The sequence below is a fragment of the Palaemon carinicauda genome, unplaced genomic scaffold, assembly GCF_036898095.1.
Source record: "Palaemon carinicauda isolate YSFRI2023 unplaced genomic scaffold, ASM3689809v2 scaffold244, whole genome shotgun sequence".
Lineage (NCBI taxonomy): Eukaryota > Metazoa > Arthropoda > Malacostraca > Decapoda > Palaemonidae > Palaemon > Palaemon carinicauda.
Genome location: NW_027170075.1, coordinates 137,513 through 154,037, shown reverse-complemented (window position 1 = coordinate 154,037; position 16,525 = coordinate 137,513). Strand labels below are relative to the sequence as shown.

Below are 16,525 nucleotides of genomic sequence, written 5' to 3'. Positions count from 1 at the left end.
CCTTTCTTTTCCAGTCTTACGTCTCTTGCATATACCTTCAGTAGCTTACAAGCTTTAGCGGCAAGAGGTGGATGATTCCTTCCTTTGAGATCAAAGGTCTGAAATAATAGAAAACTACAATCAGGTGGAGAAGAGCAAAACTCAATAAAAATAATGGAGTTTTCTAAAAAATAAAATAAATTCATAAAATACTGTAATTTGTATTTTTCCTAAACATAAAAACCACAGACTTAAATCTGTGTTCTATCTGTTCTTGTTACATATTTCAGGCATCTAAAAATCTCAATTCCTCTGTAGATTCTATAATCCACAGCATCTCCTGTGATATTATTGGTTTTATTCTTTAAATAGTTTTCCCCTTGCTCTTCAAAAAGACAAAGACGTTTAATCCATTGTCTTATTTTCTTCACTGTACTTCCTTTCCAGTCACCATCAAAAATTGTCGTACTAATACAGCTATGCACCTCTGAGCCTTCCTCCAGAATTATGAACAGCAAAAGGCTTTATAGTAATCTTGCACAGACAGGAACATTTACCACAAACTCTTTCATATCTCTCCCTCTGCCTTTGCTTTGGTTCTAGTATTATGGCAAAGTAACATTACTCACTTGGTAAGTTGTTTCTTTCTGGTTGCCTTTGTGTTGTCCAGTACCTTCTCAAGAACAACAGATACCCTCCATCCCTGTGAAGATGGACCAGGAATTCTGCAATTTTAGGCTGAGAGGGTCTGGATGAAGAATGACCTTTCATCTGGCACCAGCATAAAAAAAAACAGCCCATTTGACTTTATAAATTCACGTGTAGAGCATCAAATGACTTAGGCTAAATTGACGAAAAGCCTTTTTACCTTGAGAACCTCCTGACAGGCTCCAAGCATGAAGATGAAGCATGTGGAGCACCTGATGAAGACAATGAAAGTGAGGCTGTTTGAGAAGATCTGGTCTCTCTAGCAATCTGACAGGAAGCTTCACTAGGACCTCAAAAACAAAAAGGTCTGGGAACCAGTCCTTCCGAGGCCAGAAGGGAGCGATGAGGGCCAAGGAAAGACGACTGGTTTCCTTCGCCTAGTTAAGAGGAGCCCAGATCAGAGAGAGGGGGGAGGTGTACACCTGAAGACTCCCCAATCTTGTAAGTGGACATCTGTCCTTCTGGGGATACTTTAATGAAGAGAAGACGACTTGGCAACAAAAGTTTTTTCCTATGAATAATAATTAGACAGAAAAATTATTAAAAAAAAAGAAAAAAAAATGCACTCTCATTGGGCACTCCTATATCAATACAAAAACACAAGTACCTTTTCTTTAAAGACACCCCCACAACTGAAAATAACATATAAAAGATCTTTTTCAAATACAGTTCCATTAGGTTTATGATGCAAATTTCTTAGCAGTTAACACCAAGAAAGAGCCTTTTTGATCAAGGTCAAAGTATTCAAACGAAGTTCCAAGCTTGTTACATAAAAAACCTTAAGTTTGGAACATAAAGATTTAAGCTTGGAACATAAGAAAGTTTCAAGCTTTTGACATAAGTAAGTTCCAAGCTTGCAACATATGAAAGCTTTAAGCATGGAACATAAGAAAGTTCCAAGCTTGCAACATATGAAAGCTTTAAGAATGGAACATAAGAAAGTTCCAAGCTTTTGACATAAGAATTTTCCAAGCTTGTTACATAAGAAAGCTTCAAGCTTAAAGGAGAACCACGCTACATTATGGTTCATTATCTCCTAAAGGAGTCAGAAGGGTTTGGACATTGACAACCCTTAACTTTGACTGCTGCTGAACTCTTTCTATGCCACTTTATGGTCACTTGTTTCTGGGGATGTGTATGTGAAACACTACCCATGGAAAATCTGTCAATATATATGAGGCAATTATATTATGATGGGAAAACGACAGTCAGTGATAAGAATAATCATGAGATAGAAATAATACATGATAAATGGTATCCAGCCTTTAACCTATTTTCACTGAAGGGTCCACTTACAGTCTGTGAACTATACAGAATCAATAAACACTATGGTAATGAATGCTATGCAATCATTCTCTCTGGTCAAGCAAGAGATAACTGGCAAGAAAGAGGTTGCCTAACTGTGAAACACAAAGGATTATGTCTCATTTTATAGTTCCAAAGCAGGCGAAGGCAAAGGGGAAGACTCCTCTGCGAACAAGGTGGCAGAAACTCCAGAATAGCCAAGGACAGCACTCATCGGCAACAGATCCACCTCAGACAAAGCCAATGTCCACTTCCTCTTAGCACCTAGATGGAGAAGCTCCAACAATGCCTCGTTTGACAGTGGACCGGCCTTACCCATTGATGGATACACCTGTAAAATATCAGAAAAAGAGCAGCCACTCTCCGAGGGGAGGGCAGAACCGCTTCTCCAGGGAAAACAGTTACGTCCCTTAAACCCCAAAATTGACCTGATGTTAAATGGTCTATGCTTCTGCTTGACCGTTCCCTGGGAGACTGATCGAGCAGGAGATTCAGGAAGAGATCGGGGGGAGGGATGAAGAAGTCTGAAGTTTCTTCGACTTCGAGGAACACCCTCAAGACAAAGAATCTCTCTTAGACTTCTTGCACCTACGTCCAAAGCGCTTCCACTGTGAGGCAGACCACCCCCAACACTCAGGGCAGGGCAGGTGTTGCCTCGGTCACAACACGCCCTACGCAAGCTATATGTTGTGATATTTAGAAGTGTGACCATCCAGGTAAAAGTTATTCCGAGTCTTTTATAGTAGAAACTGTTGTAACCAAGACTCTCTCAATACCACCTCACCAGGGTATGGGGACGCAACAGTATTAGCTTTATACTATCTACACAAGGGAGCATGGTTTACCTGCTGTGGTTTGAGGTCAGCTTATGCAGAGAACCAAGGATGCTGCTTTCCCCAGGAGAGAGGACGATGAAGAAAAGAATTCACACTGACTAAAACCGGATACAGTGTCCTCAACCTTCTGATACTTGTCCAATAAGGAGCGTGCATTTTATACCAGCTATTGTGCAGCAAACACAGGGCCAATAGAAAACGTATCGAGCCTCCTGTGGGTCATATCTTGCAGGCAGTGGGCTGTGAGAGTGTTCTTTCATTTCCACACCCCAGCCTGAAGAACCTGTCACTGAGAAGTTCCTCTTCAATGCCAGGATGTAGCTACGCCCGACATAATGAGCTCTGGGGCGACGTGAAGGATTCAGCGCATGGTCTATGACCTTGCAAATCCATGCTGAGATGGTGTTCTTGGTGACCCTCCTCTTGGTCCTCCCTGTTCTGACAAAGAGTGCAGGCACATGGGGACGGGCTGTGGCTGTTCTCTTAAGGTACAGCCTCAAACTCCTCACTGGGTAGAGTAAGAGATGATCAGGGTCATCTGTTACAGAACAAAGACTCAAAATCCGGAAGGAGTCGAATAGAGGATCCGCTACTCCCGGGTTCTGAGTCTTAGCAACAAACTCAGGGACGAAGATGAATGTTACCTCTCAACCCTCCCCTTGAATGGGAGATGTTGTATGAGAGACCACGAAGTTCACTGACTCGCTTGGCTGAAGCCAAAGCTATCAGGAACATCATCTTCCAGGTTAGGTGGTGATAATGGTTTATACGGAGGTCTCTTTAGAGACCTGAGAACTCGAACCACGTTCCATGGGGGAGGTCTCACTTCAGACAGAGGACAGGTAAGTTTATAACTCCGTATGAGTAAGGAAAGTTCTAGCGATAAAGAAATGGCCATTCCATTCAGTCTACTGTAAAGGCGAGGCTCAAGAAATGACCATTCCATTCAGTCTAAAGACGACGCTTGAGGCTGAGCGATAGCCTTTCACCGCCATGACTGACTGGCGCATTTCTTCATGTAAATACACGAAGAACTCTGCTATTGCTGGAATGGTGGCATCGAGAGGAGAAATACCCCTTCCACAACACCAACCACAGAAGACTGTAGGGCAATCTTAGCCCTGGAATCCTTCAGCTCCTGAGACCAACGCAAGGCGGCACTGGTCTTTGCCCTCTCGAGGGAGTATCTCTGGGTTGGTAAACAAATTGAGAACCCTCATGAGAGTCTGAACCTGCCAGAATGCATGTTACGACACTTTCTGTTCTCCTTCCGACATTGAACTGGCAGCAAAGTCTCCTTCTTCCACACCCAAGAGCTCTTCTCGGAGTGGGTTGCGGACATCCCTTGAGTGACTGGCTGCATCTGTAGAATTAGAGGTCCTTGAAGAGGACTTTGAAAGAGTCTTGGAGTCCTTATGTTCCTTCCGAGGAAGGAGGTAGGACTCAAGCACTGAAGGCCGGATTGTCATGTCCCTCATGACTTCCCACGGTGGTGAAGAACTATCCGTGCGAAGGGAAACTTCCTCCGAAGGTGGAAGAGAGGAAGCCTGAGACTCCTCTCTTCCTCTACAGGGGAGAACAAGAAGCTGTGGTTCCTTGCAATATGTCTGCTGGAGCTGTAAGGTTACTCCGAAGAGCTGGCAGACAGAGAAGGCTTGAGGGCTTGCACCACTACTCTGAGCATAGCACTGAACCACGGCTGCTGACTGACTGACGCACTGTCAGAAAGATCCCCTGAAGGGAAAGGGAGCGAAGGTTCCCTGTCAAGAGTCTCTGCTGTTGATGGGTCCACCATATAGGAAGGCAGCTTCAGCATCCAGAACCCTTCTGTGAAGACCCCTTCCCCTTTCCCCGCTGATAGCACTGTAATGCCTTTGCGGGGATGGGAATGATGCGATGGTGACCTGTCAATTTGATGTTCAATAAACATAGGAGCTTGTAGAAGCCTGCTCATGGCCATGGCGAGAGTGAGCCGGTGAGCGCAGGCGCATAGCAGGCACTGGTGGGCCGGAGAGTTCTTGTGTGCAGAAGAGCGGTGACGCGCAGGAGAGCGCTGGGGCGCAGTAAGGCACTGCGCAGGAGGATGCTGGTGCGCAGTTTCCAGTGAATGCGCAGGAGAGCACTGGCACGCAGGTGGGCGTTGAAGAACGCCGGCGAGCTGGAGGGTGCTGATGATCTGGAGAGAGCTGATGATCTGGAGAGAGCTTTGGCACATGCTGGTTTGGAGAGCGCTGATGTCTTGGGGAGCGCTGACGAGCTTGAGCTGGGGACCACTCTTGCACTGGCAAGCGTAGGTTAGCTGGCAAGCAATGGCAAAGGCTGCTCTTTAGAATGGAGGGGCTACACTGAAGAGCGCCGGCAATCGGTAGATCGCTAGGGGGTTGGAGGGTGCTGAGGACAAGCAGGAGAAGGCTGGTAGTCAGGCAAACGTCAAAGCACTGGAGAGCGAAGACGCTCTGAAAGTGTTGGAATACAGGCTGGCGCTGACATGCTGTTAGAGAGCACTGGTGCACTGCAGGGTGCTGGCAAGCTAGAAAGTGTTGGCGCGGAGCTGAACGCTTTGGAAGAACATCCGGATGATGTACAGGAGACAGGAAGGATGACGAACTGGACCAGGGAAGTGCCCTTTGGAAGGGCGAACATCCACTGATAGGGATCGCGAACAATCCACAGAAGAGTCCACGGCCGAGGACTAGCAGCAGCGACGTCAAGATAATGACCAGGAATGGGCGAAGGTTGAAGGCCAGAAGACGACTAAAGCAGAAGCTCCTCTGCGGGGAACGGCTGCAAAGACAAGGCCAAAGAAGCAATCTCAGGCGAAGTGGAGGGTGAGCTCTGAGACGTGGGAACAGCAAGCTAACCTATACCAGCAATCCTCGGAAGAGGAGTCTCTATGAGAGAACTCCCCCGATGGTGAGAGTCACTCACAGGAGACAGAAGATGGACTTATCTTCCTCCTCGAAGGATGGACAGAATGGTGGAAGGTCGGGAGGCAGAAGAAGAGGTCTTGTGTTTTTTTTTCCTTCAAAGGAACCTTGGAAAGAGAAATATCCTGCTTTGACTTCTTCCGCCATCGCCCAAACCTTTCCCACTGAGAGGCAGACCACTCCCGACACTCATTACAGATATTACTACAATCACACCGTTGACATCTGCAGGTGGGACAAAGGGTGTGGAGGTTGGTGTCCACGACCGACATGAGGTACCGCAGGGCCAGCCTTCAAGTCCAGGGCAGGTACGCATGGTGGCAAAAGTCAACACAAACACATACTATTAAAGAGAAAGCACAAACAAAAGCCATTAATAGCAGTCCAAAATATAACTTGGTGAGGATGAAGAACGACAACGAGCCTAAACCAAAGAGAGCTAAATCACCGGTGTGTTAAAGGGAGCGGTATCAAGCTATCCCCCCTACCCCCACTAACTACCGGAATGGGTAGTTAACCCTCACTAAAAGTCTTATGGCTCATTTTCCAACCTCGCCGAAAGTAATAACCCTATAAATACGAAGGTTTATATAAAGAGACGGAACAAACAAAAAGTTATATAAAAAAATATTTTATTTAATCCTTCAGGCTTCTATTTCCCATATGCAAACACCAAAAACAAACTTGACCCAAAATTAGACCCAAATGATTGTACTAAGTACAGTTAACATTAGGGTGAGCTATGAGTCCAAACAAATAGAATTTCCAAAAACAAACCATGACAGCCTCTGGACATGATTATTGCTCTGTACCACAAATACAATCAATATACTGTAAACTTAATTAATAACATCAGATATTCAATTTAGTAAACTCACATTAATACTGAAACCTGTAGAATTTATTCCTGAACAAATTGGGTTATGGAATTTACCCAAAAGACCCAGCCCTGAGACTTGGAATATTACTTAGCAAAATATGTCTAAATCTTAACTTCATTCTTGTGAAACCTGAATACAGTACTGTACTAAGAATGCTGTAAAATCATTTGACGAGAAACTCTCTCTCTCCAGAGAGAACAATGCAGATTGAAATGTTTGAGAAGAGCAATTGTGGAAATGAAAGAGAAACCAAATAGTTAGATATTTTAATGAAGATTCTCTCAAGGACAATCCAATGAAACTTATACAACCTAAACTAATCACTAAGACCAAAAAATAGATTACATCAAGAAAATCACATAAATCTTAAAAAATAATGATACTTTTCTACCTTATTACTATACTTATATTCAAACCCCCAAAATGAAGCTATCTCCATACCATAGTATTTAGTAAATAATGCATGGCTTCATATTCCAATACAAGTAGACTGGATTTTGATTCTTCCTTCCTGCTAACATTCATAACTTCACTACAGTACAAAAAGTAGGTAGAATCATCCAATATTACTTTCAAAAAAAGACAATGTCACCAGCATTGTTTCAAAAGGCTTAATGCTGTATATTATTCTCTAAGCTTTATGTAGGCTGTGACCAAGCCAATCAACTACTGCCCCTGCAACTGAATCAGCAGATATTTACAAGTTCAAACTTAGTACAAATGTTTTTTCTGTTGCCAATGTTTCCTTTCCTAGTTTTTATAATGCTTATTTATTCAACATTGTTATCTATCTTAAAATAATCTAATTTTCCTCTTATATAGTTTAATCTTTACATTTCTATTTCTTCACTGCACCAGACTGTCAACTATTTGATCCCTTGGGCTAGTGGCAATTTGTTTTCGCACCTTGGCGCTTCTAATAGTAATAATTAGGCTAATATGACAAATTTGCGAATAATTTGTATTTTTCCAAACTATACAAACCTGGATCTCTTTACACTGAAAATGCATTTTGGCAACAGCTGGAATTAGCTGTAAAACTTTTAGCTACTTAGCGAAGGGAGAGCGAGAGTTGGACCAACCACTTGTAACTGAAAATCACTGTGCAATTGCGGCAGAACTTCCTGGGGGAAGGTGATGGCGGGACCAGGTTGTGTTAAGATCTCCAAGATTGTATACATAAGGAAAATGCAAATTTCTTCCAAATTTGTCATTTATTACTGCACTACATACAAACACTTACGATATTCACAGTAAAGACTCACCGTTAGGTGGCTGCAAGTCCAAAAAACTAACGGGCTAATGCCTGACTGGGGGGGGGGGGCTACTCTGTGCTTTGCATGAGCTGTTTGGACGCATCATGTCACCTTGTCGACTCTGAGAGCTAACAGCCTGGGCAATCGTGTGAAGGGGTAAGAAGTCTCATCAATAACCTATGCTGTTATTCTCCTTTATTCCAAATCATAATATCAGATTTTATAGCACCTCCTTCTATGATGATTCTTGAGGAAACCTTCAGAGCAAAAAGCTTTACCACAGTCCGTGCACATGAATGGTTTTTCTTCCATGTGCGTTCTTAAAAAATTATCGAGTCTCTGTTTTAAATTATATGTTTTGCCACATTCATAACACTGGAATAGATCTCTCATGTGATTTCTTATGTTTAGTGAGATATTTTTTCGAAGTAAAGAATTTGTTACAGACGTTGCACTTGTATGGCCTCTCTCCCGTGTGAATTCTTAAATGTTCAGTGAGATTGTGTTTCTGGGTAAATGTTTTGCTACAGACATTACACTTGTATGGCTTCTCTCCCGTGTGAACTCTTAAATATACAGTGAGACTGTATTTCGAAAAAAATGTTTTGCTACAGACATTACATTTGTATGGCTTCTCTCCCGTGTGAATTGTTGAATGTGCAGCGAGACTGTATTGCGAAGAAAATGTTTTTCTACAGACGTTGCACTTGTATGGCTTCTCTCCCGTGTGAATTCTTAAATGTTTATTGAGACTATGATTTTCAATAAATGTTTTGCTACAGACATCGCACTTGTATGGCTTCTCTCCCGTGTGAATTCTTGTATGTATAGTGAGACTTTGTTTTGTATTAAATGTTTTGCTACAGACATTGCATTTGTATGGCTTCTCTCCCGTGTGATTTCTTGAATATATAATGAGACACTGTTTTGTAATAAATGTTTTGCTACAGACATCGCACTTGTATGGCATCTCTCCCGTGTGAATTCTTGAATGTATAGTGAGATGTGATTTTGTATTAAATGTTTTGTTACAGACATCGCACTTGTATGGCATCTCTCCCGTGTGAATTCTTAAATGTGTAGTGAGATGTGATTTTGTATTAAATGTTTTGCTACAGACATTGCACTTGTATGGCTTCTCTCCTGTGTGAAGTCTTGAATGTACAGTGAGATAACTTTTTTTAATAAATGTTTTGCTACAGACATCGCACTTGTATGGCTTCTCTCCCGTGTGAACTCTTAAATGTATAGTGAGATATGATTTTGTATTAAATGTTTTGCTACAGATATTGCACTTGTATGGCTTCTCTCCCTTGTGAAGTCTTGAATGTACAATGAGATTGTGTTTCTGGGTAAATGTTTTGCTACAGACATTACATTTGTAAGGCTTCTCTCCCGTGTGAACTCTTAAATGTTTAGTGACTCTGTATTTCGAAAAAAATGTTTTGCTACAGACATTACATTTGTATGGCTTCTCTCCCGTGTGAATTGTTGAATGTGCAGCGAGACTGTATTGCGAAGAAAATGATTTGCTACAGACATCACACTTGTATGGCCTCTCTCCCGTGTGAATTCTTAAATGTTTAGTGAGAGGTGATTTTGCATCAAATGCTTTGCTACAGACATTGCATTTGTATGGCTTCTCTCCCGTGTGAATTCTTAAATGCACAGTAAGATTAAATTCATTAGAAAACGTTTTCCCACATTCACTGCATGTGCATCACTTTCTACCTAGAGCACTGACCTTACCATTACCAAAGATCCTTTTTTTTATCTGCTTCTCCTTTATTTGATTCACCTCTTGATTCAAAACATCTTTCTGTAATAATTCTCTTCCACTGATTACACATAAAAGTCTCCCTTTTTCTTTTCCTTTATTCTCTTTCACAGCTGTCCCTAAGTGAGTGTCTACACTTTCCTCATCATCGACATTCTCTTTACAACTTAATGAACCGTTTTCACTCACCGATGCATCGTACTTGTAGGAATTTGTCAAGTTGCTTTCGCTAGAATCAAATATTTCTGGCTCTACTTTGACTTCCACTTTTGGATCCAAGAAAAGAGCGCCATCATTAAAGAGAGCAACACTGCCAGACGTATCATTATTTTCTGGATCGACTGCAGGTGAAAATAGATCTTCAATTTCACTTTTCATTGAAAATTCAAAAGGTGGTTCAGAATTCATCATCCTCTCCCTATGAAAAGATGAAAAACCCCTTAATATTATTTTCAATAAACTTCAAAGAGGAAATTAAGACTAAACTTCCTATTCTCAGAAATCATACTGTACAACAAAAACTTCCAACATAACCCTTTCTTTTCCAGTCTTATGTCTCTGGCATATAACTTCAGTAGCCTACAAGCTTTAGCAGCAAGAGGTGGATGATTCCTTCCTTTGGGATGAAAAGTCTGGAAGAATAGAAAACTACAATCAGTTGAAGAGCAAAACCCAATAAAAATAATGGAATTTTCTAAAAATAAAATAAATTCATAAAGTTATGTAATTTGCATTTTTCCTAAACATACAAACCACAGACTTTGATGGGTGTTCTATCTGTTCTTGTTACACATTTCAGGCATCTAAAAATCTCATATCCTCTGTAGATTCTATAATCCACAGTATTTCCTATGACATAGTTGGTTTTACTCTTTATATAGTTTTCCCCTTGCTCTTCAAAGAGACAGACATTTCATCCAATGTCTTATTTCATTTACTGTACTTCCTCTCCAGTCACCATCAAAATCTGAGCCTTCCTCCAGAATTATAAACAGCAAAATGCTTTATAGTTATCTTGCACAGACACGAACACTTAACATAAACTGTTCCATATCACTCCCTCTGCCTTTGCTTTGGTTCTACTGTTATGGCAAATTAATATTACTAACATAAGTTTTTTCTTTCTGGTTGCCTTTGTGTTGTCCAGTGCCTTCCTAAAACCTACAGATACCCTTCATCCCTGTGAAGATGGACCAGGAATTCTGCAATTTTAGGCTGAGAGAGTCTGGAGGAAGAATGGCCTTTCATCTGGCACCAGCGTTAAAAAAAAACTGCCTATTTAACTTGATAAACTCGACATGTAGAGCATCATATGGCTTAGGCTAACTAGATGAAAAGCCTTTTTACCTTGAGAACCTCCTGACAGGCTCCAAGCATGAAGATGAATCATGTGGAGCCCCTGATGAAGACAATGAAAGTGAGGCTGTTTGAATAGATCTGGTCTCTCTAGCAATCTAACAGGAGGGTTCACTAGGACCTCAAAAAGGTCTGGGAACCAGTCCTTCCGAGGCCAGAAGGGAGCGATGAGGGCCAAGGAAAGAAGACTGGCTTGATAAAATGCCCAGATCAGAAAGAGGGAGGAGGTGTACACCTGAAGACTTCCTCATCTTGTAAGTGGGCATCTGTCCTCATGTACTGGGATACTTGAACGAAGTGAAGACGACTTAGTAACAAAAGTTCAATGCTATGACATGGAATAAGAATTGAAAAACAATACAAGACTGAAAAATTATTTGAAAAAAAAAAGCCTTCCACTAATTGGCCACCCTTATATCAATACAAAACACAAGTACCTGGTTTTTTTCCTAGGCCACCCACACACCCAAAAAAAAGAAATAAAATATAAAATTCCTATTTCAAAATACAATCCCATTAAGTTTATGATGCAAATTTCTTAGCAATTAACACCAAGAAAGAGCCTTTTCGGTCTAGGTCAAAGTATTCAAACAAAGTACCCAGCTTGTGACATGAGAAAGGTCCAAGCTTGTTGCTGTCTGCTGGCCTGGAGGGGGACACTGCCGTCTGCTGCCCTGGAGGGTGACACTGCCGTCTGCTGCCCTGGTGGGGGACACTGCCGTCTGCTGCCCTGGAGGGGGACACTGCCATCTACTGTCCCGAAGAGTACCTTTGAGTGTGCCTCTGCCCCTTCTTGTAGAGTGGCACTACCTGTACAGGAACTGTTGAGAGCCACTACCACCACCTAAAATGATGTTCAGCACTGTCTTTTGCTGGCCTGGAGAGTGGAACTACATGCTGCTGAGCAGAGAGAGGAACTGCCTCGGCTGTAGCTACTGGATCCATTTCTGGCCTACTGGCTTTGGCCGGGTTACCCAAGAACTGCTCCCCTAGTCCACTGTCTGCAGTCTCTAGCGGACTAAAGGGGTTAGTTGCCGGAACAGGCGAGGAAGCAAAGGGTCCACCTCAAGCAGGAGACTCCCAGAAGCCTGGTACAGGTGGGAGTAATGGTGAGAACCCTGGTACATTTCTTTGAGAAATCCTCAGTTCTTACCAGGTTTTCCAAGGTCCCTAACCAAACATCAAGCCACAAAGTAGCCTGTATGGGGAGAAGAGGAGTTGGACGAGGCACGTCTAAGATCTCAGAATAGCTCCTCTGCTGCAGACAGGAGGTGGGAGAAGCTTGGTGGTAGAGCCGGAACATTGCGAGGAGGAGAGCTCAAAGAGCTGTAGGATGATCGTAGCACTGGCACCCCTCAAGTGACAGGCTGCATCTGTAGACTTGGAGGTTCTTGAAGAGGACTTTGGAAGAGTCTTGGAGTACTTCGGTTCCTTTCGTGGAAGGAGGAAAGGCTCAAGCATCGAAAGCTGCATTGTCATGTCCCTCCTGACTTCCATCAGTGGTGAACTCTCCGTGCGAGGGGAAACTTCCTCCGAAGGTGGAAGAGTGGAAGCCCCTCCCTGGCATTACCCCCTCGGCAGAGGTGAGGTAGGACAGTGCCCAGTGGGAGATGCACGAGCAGACCTTGATAGCCTAATAGGAGTCAGCTTTACCCTAGGGGAAGTAACCACATCTGAGACCTTCTTCCTCTTCAGGGTAGAAGCTGTGGTTCCTTACAGTAGGTCTGCTATAGCTGTAAAATGCTCTGAGGAGCTGGCAGACAGAGCAGGCTTGAAGGCTTGCACCACTGCTCTGACCATAGCTCTGAATCAGGGTTGCTGACTGACTGACGCACTGTCAGACAGATCCCCTGAAGGGAAAGGGACCAAAGGTTCCCTGAGAGGAGTCTCTGCTGTTGATGGATCCACCTTTGAGAAAGGCAGCTTCGGGATCCTGAACCCTTCTATGGAGACCCCTCCTCCTTTCCTCGGCGGTCACGCTGTAATGCGTTTGCAGGGAGGGGAATGATGCGATGGTGAGTATCTTAAAACCTAGGAGCCTGTAGAACCTGCTCATGGCCACGGCGCAAGTGGGACAGTGAGCGCTAGCGGGCCGGAGAGGACGCAGGAGAAGAATAGCGAGCAGTACGACGCCACACAGGAGGATGCTGGCGCGCATTTTCCGGTAAATTCGTAGGAAAACTCTGGCGCGCAGGTGAGCACTGGCAAGCTGGAGAGTGCCAGCGAGCCAAAGGGTGCTGGTGAGCTGGAGAGAGTTTTGGCACAGGAGAGCACTGTTGCACAGTCGACCACTGGCGCTTAGGAGTGGGGTGACGTACAAGAGAGCGCTTTTGTGCAGAAGGGCGTTGGCGAGCCTGATACCGAGTCTGCGCATGAGAGCACTGATATCTCAGGTAGCGCTGTTGCGCAGTGAACCACTGGCGCTTGGGAGTGGGGTGACGTACAGGGATGTGCGATGTGCCCATTGGAAGGGCGAACATCCACCAAAAGCGATCACGAACGATACGCAGAAGAGTCCAGGGCTGAAGTCCGAGGACTAGCCGCAGCATCGTCAGGAGAAGGACCAGGAAAGGGCGAAAGTCGAGGGCCAGAAGACCACTGAAGCAGCAGCTCCTCTCTGGGCGACGGCTGTGAAGACGAGGCTGAAGAGCCTTTTCAATGATGGTGAAGGGCAACCTTCAAGTCAAAGCAGAGGGTGAGCTCTGCGACGTGGGATCAGCAAGCTGACCTTGAGCAGCAGTCCTCCGAAGAGGAGTCTCTATGAGAGAACTCACCCGACGGGAGAACCACTCATATGAGACACAGACGATGGACTTAAGTTTCCCCCTCGAAGGATGGACAGAACAGGGGAAACGTAGTCGTCAGCAACAGCAGGAGAGTCTAGAGGGTCAGGGGCGTCGACAGCGGCCAGAGAAGACGACTCTGACACCACAACATCGACAAGAATTAGAGGATCCAACTCCGAAGTCAACGACGGCTGCACACTCACATTGCGGACCTGGGAGCCGCAAGGACGACCACACCTGTAACACAGAACCCATAGACAAGGCCTTACCAGAGGGGAGAGGTGGGACCACTTCGCTAGGAGAAGCAACACCATCTCTCAAGGACGAGGGTTGGCAAAAATTAAAGTCTACAATATTGCTTGACGGTCTCTCAGAAGAGCCCGAACGAGTAGGAGCTTCGGAGGAAGGTCGGGAGGCTGAAGAAGAGATCTTGTGTTATTTTCCCTTCATACAAAGGAACCTTCGAAAGAGGAATATCCCACTTTGACTTCTTCTTCAGCCCTCGCCAAAATCTTTCCCACTGGGAAGCAGACCACTCCCGACGCTCATTGCACTTATTACCACAATCACACCGTTGACCTCTGCAGGTGGGAGAAAGGGTGTGGCAGTTAGTGCCCATGGCTGACGTGAAGGTCCGGCAGGGTTGGCCTTCAAGTCCAGGGCAAGTATGCATGGTTGCACTAGTCAACACAAACACACACTATTAAAGAGAAAGCATAAACAAAAAGCACTAATGGCAGTTCAAAATATAACTTGGTGAGGATGAAAAGCAGCAACAACGTTTACCATCCGAGCCAGAAGTAAAGTAAATCACCGGTGTGTGAGAGGGAGCGGTAGCAAGCTACCCCCCCCCCCCCCAAGCCCGCTAACTAGCGGAATGGCAAGTTAAACCTCACTAAATCTTAATGGCTCGTCATTTCAGCTTCACTGAAAGTAATACCCCTATTGAATAGAGTAGGTTCGTATTCCAGTTACGGCACATACAAAGAATAATTCAAAACTATCACTCAATGGCAAGTCAAAAAGGTAAGGGAGCAGGAGAGCAGCAATGTCCGTTCTCCATCAAGTCAAAAGCAAAGTAGATGCTCAGCCCAGTGTGTGAGTTAACAGGGTAGCCGGCTACCCACAACCTTCCCGCTAACTGGCGGTTTAGGTAATTATCCCTCACTAAAAGTCTTATAGCTCATCTTCCAGCCTCGCCGAAAGTAATATCCCTATAAACAGCGAAGGTATAGAATGACAGAATAAATATTTCTTAAAAGTTACATAACAAAATATTGCTTTTAATCCTTCAATCTTCTATTTTTCATATTCAAACACTGACAACTAACTTGACACGAAATTAGACCCAAATTATTGTACTTATTACAGTTAACATTAAGGTGAGCTATGAGTCCAAACAAATTGGATTTCCAAAAACAAACCATGACAGCCTCTGGACATGATTACTGCTCTGTACCACAAATACAATCAATATACTGTAAACTTAATTAATAATATCAGATATCTAATTTCGTTAACTCACATTAATACTGAAACCTGTAGAATTTATTCTTAAATAAATTGGGTTATGGATTTTACACACAAGACCCAGCCCTGGGACTTGGAATATTTCTCAGCAAAATATCTTTAAATCTTAACTTCATTCTTGTGAAACCTGAATACAGTACTGTACTAAGAATGCTGTAAAATCATTTGATGAGAAACTCTCTCTCCAGAGAGACCAATGCAGATTGAAATGTTTGAGAAGAGCATTTGTGGAAATGAAAGAGAAACCAAATATTTAGATATTTTAATGAAGATTCTCCTCTCAAGGACAATCCAATGGAAAATTATAAAACCTAAACTAGTCACTAAGACCATAAAAGAGATCACATCAAGAAAATCACATAAATCTTAAAAAATACTTTTCTACCTTATTACTATACTTATATTCAAACCCCCAAAATGAAGCTATCTCCATACCATAGTACTTTGTAAATAATTGCAAGGCTTCATATTCCAATATGAGCAGACTGGCCTTTAAATCTTCCTTCCCGCTAACATTCATAACTTCACTACAGTACAAGAAGCAGGTAGAATCACCAGTATTAATTTCCAAAAAAGAGAAAATGTCACCAGCATTGTTTCAAAAGGCTTCATGCTGTATATTATTCTCTAAGCTTTATTTAGGCTGTGACCAGGCCAATCAACTACTGCCCCTGCAACTGAATCAGCAGATATTTACAAGTTCAAACTTAGTACAAATGTTTTTCTGTTAACGATGTTTTATTTCCTGGTTTTTATAAAGCTTATTAATTCAACATTGTTATCTATCTTGAAATAATCTAATTTTTCTCTTATATAGTTTATTCTTTACATTTCTATTTCTTCACTGCACCAGACTGTCAACTATTTGGTCCCTTGGGCTAGTGGCAATTTACTTTCGCACCTTGGCGCTTCTAAAAGTAATAATAAGGCTAATATGACAAATTTGCAAATAATTTGTATTTTCCTAACTATACAAACCTGGATCTCTTTACAGCGGAGACGCATTTTGGCAACAGCTGGAACTAGCTGTAAAACTTTTAGCTACTTAGCGAAGGGAGAGCGAGAGTTGGACCAACCACTCTGCTCACACCACCACTTGTAACTGAAAATCACTGTGCAATTGCGGCAGAACTTCCTGGGGGAAGGTTATGGCGGGACCAGTATGTGTTAAGAGCTCCAGGATT

The 16,525-nt window shown here is 43.3% G+C and overlaps 1 protein-coding gene across 1 annotated transcript; it reads right to left on the bottom strand.

Moving 5' to 3' along the window:
* Positions 1–6,922: 6,922 nt before the first annotated feature.
* Positions 6,923–9,606, bottom strand: LOC137636172 (zinc finger protein 665-like; the record flags this gene model as incomplete). Its single annotated transcript, XM_068368569.1, has 1 exon — positions 6,923–9,606. A coding segment is annotated over one exon (1,347 nt), but the record flags the coding sequence as incomplete, so codon positions are not given.
* Between the last annotated feature and the right edge of the window lie 6,919 nt (positions 9,607–16,525).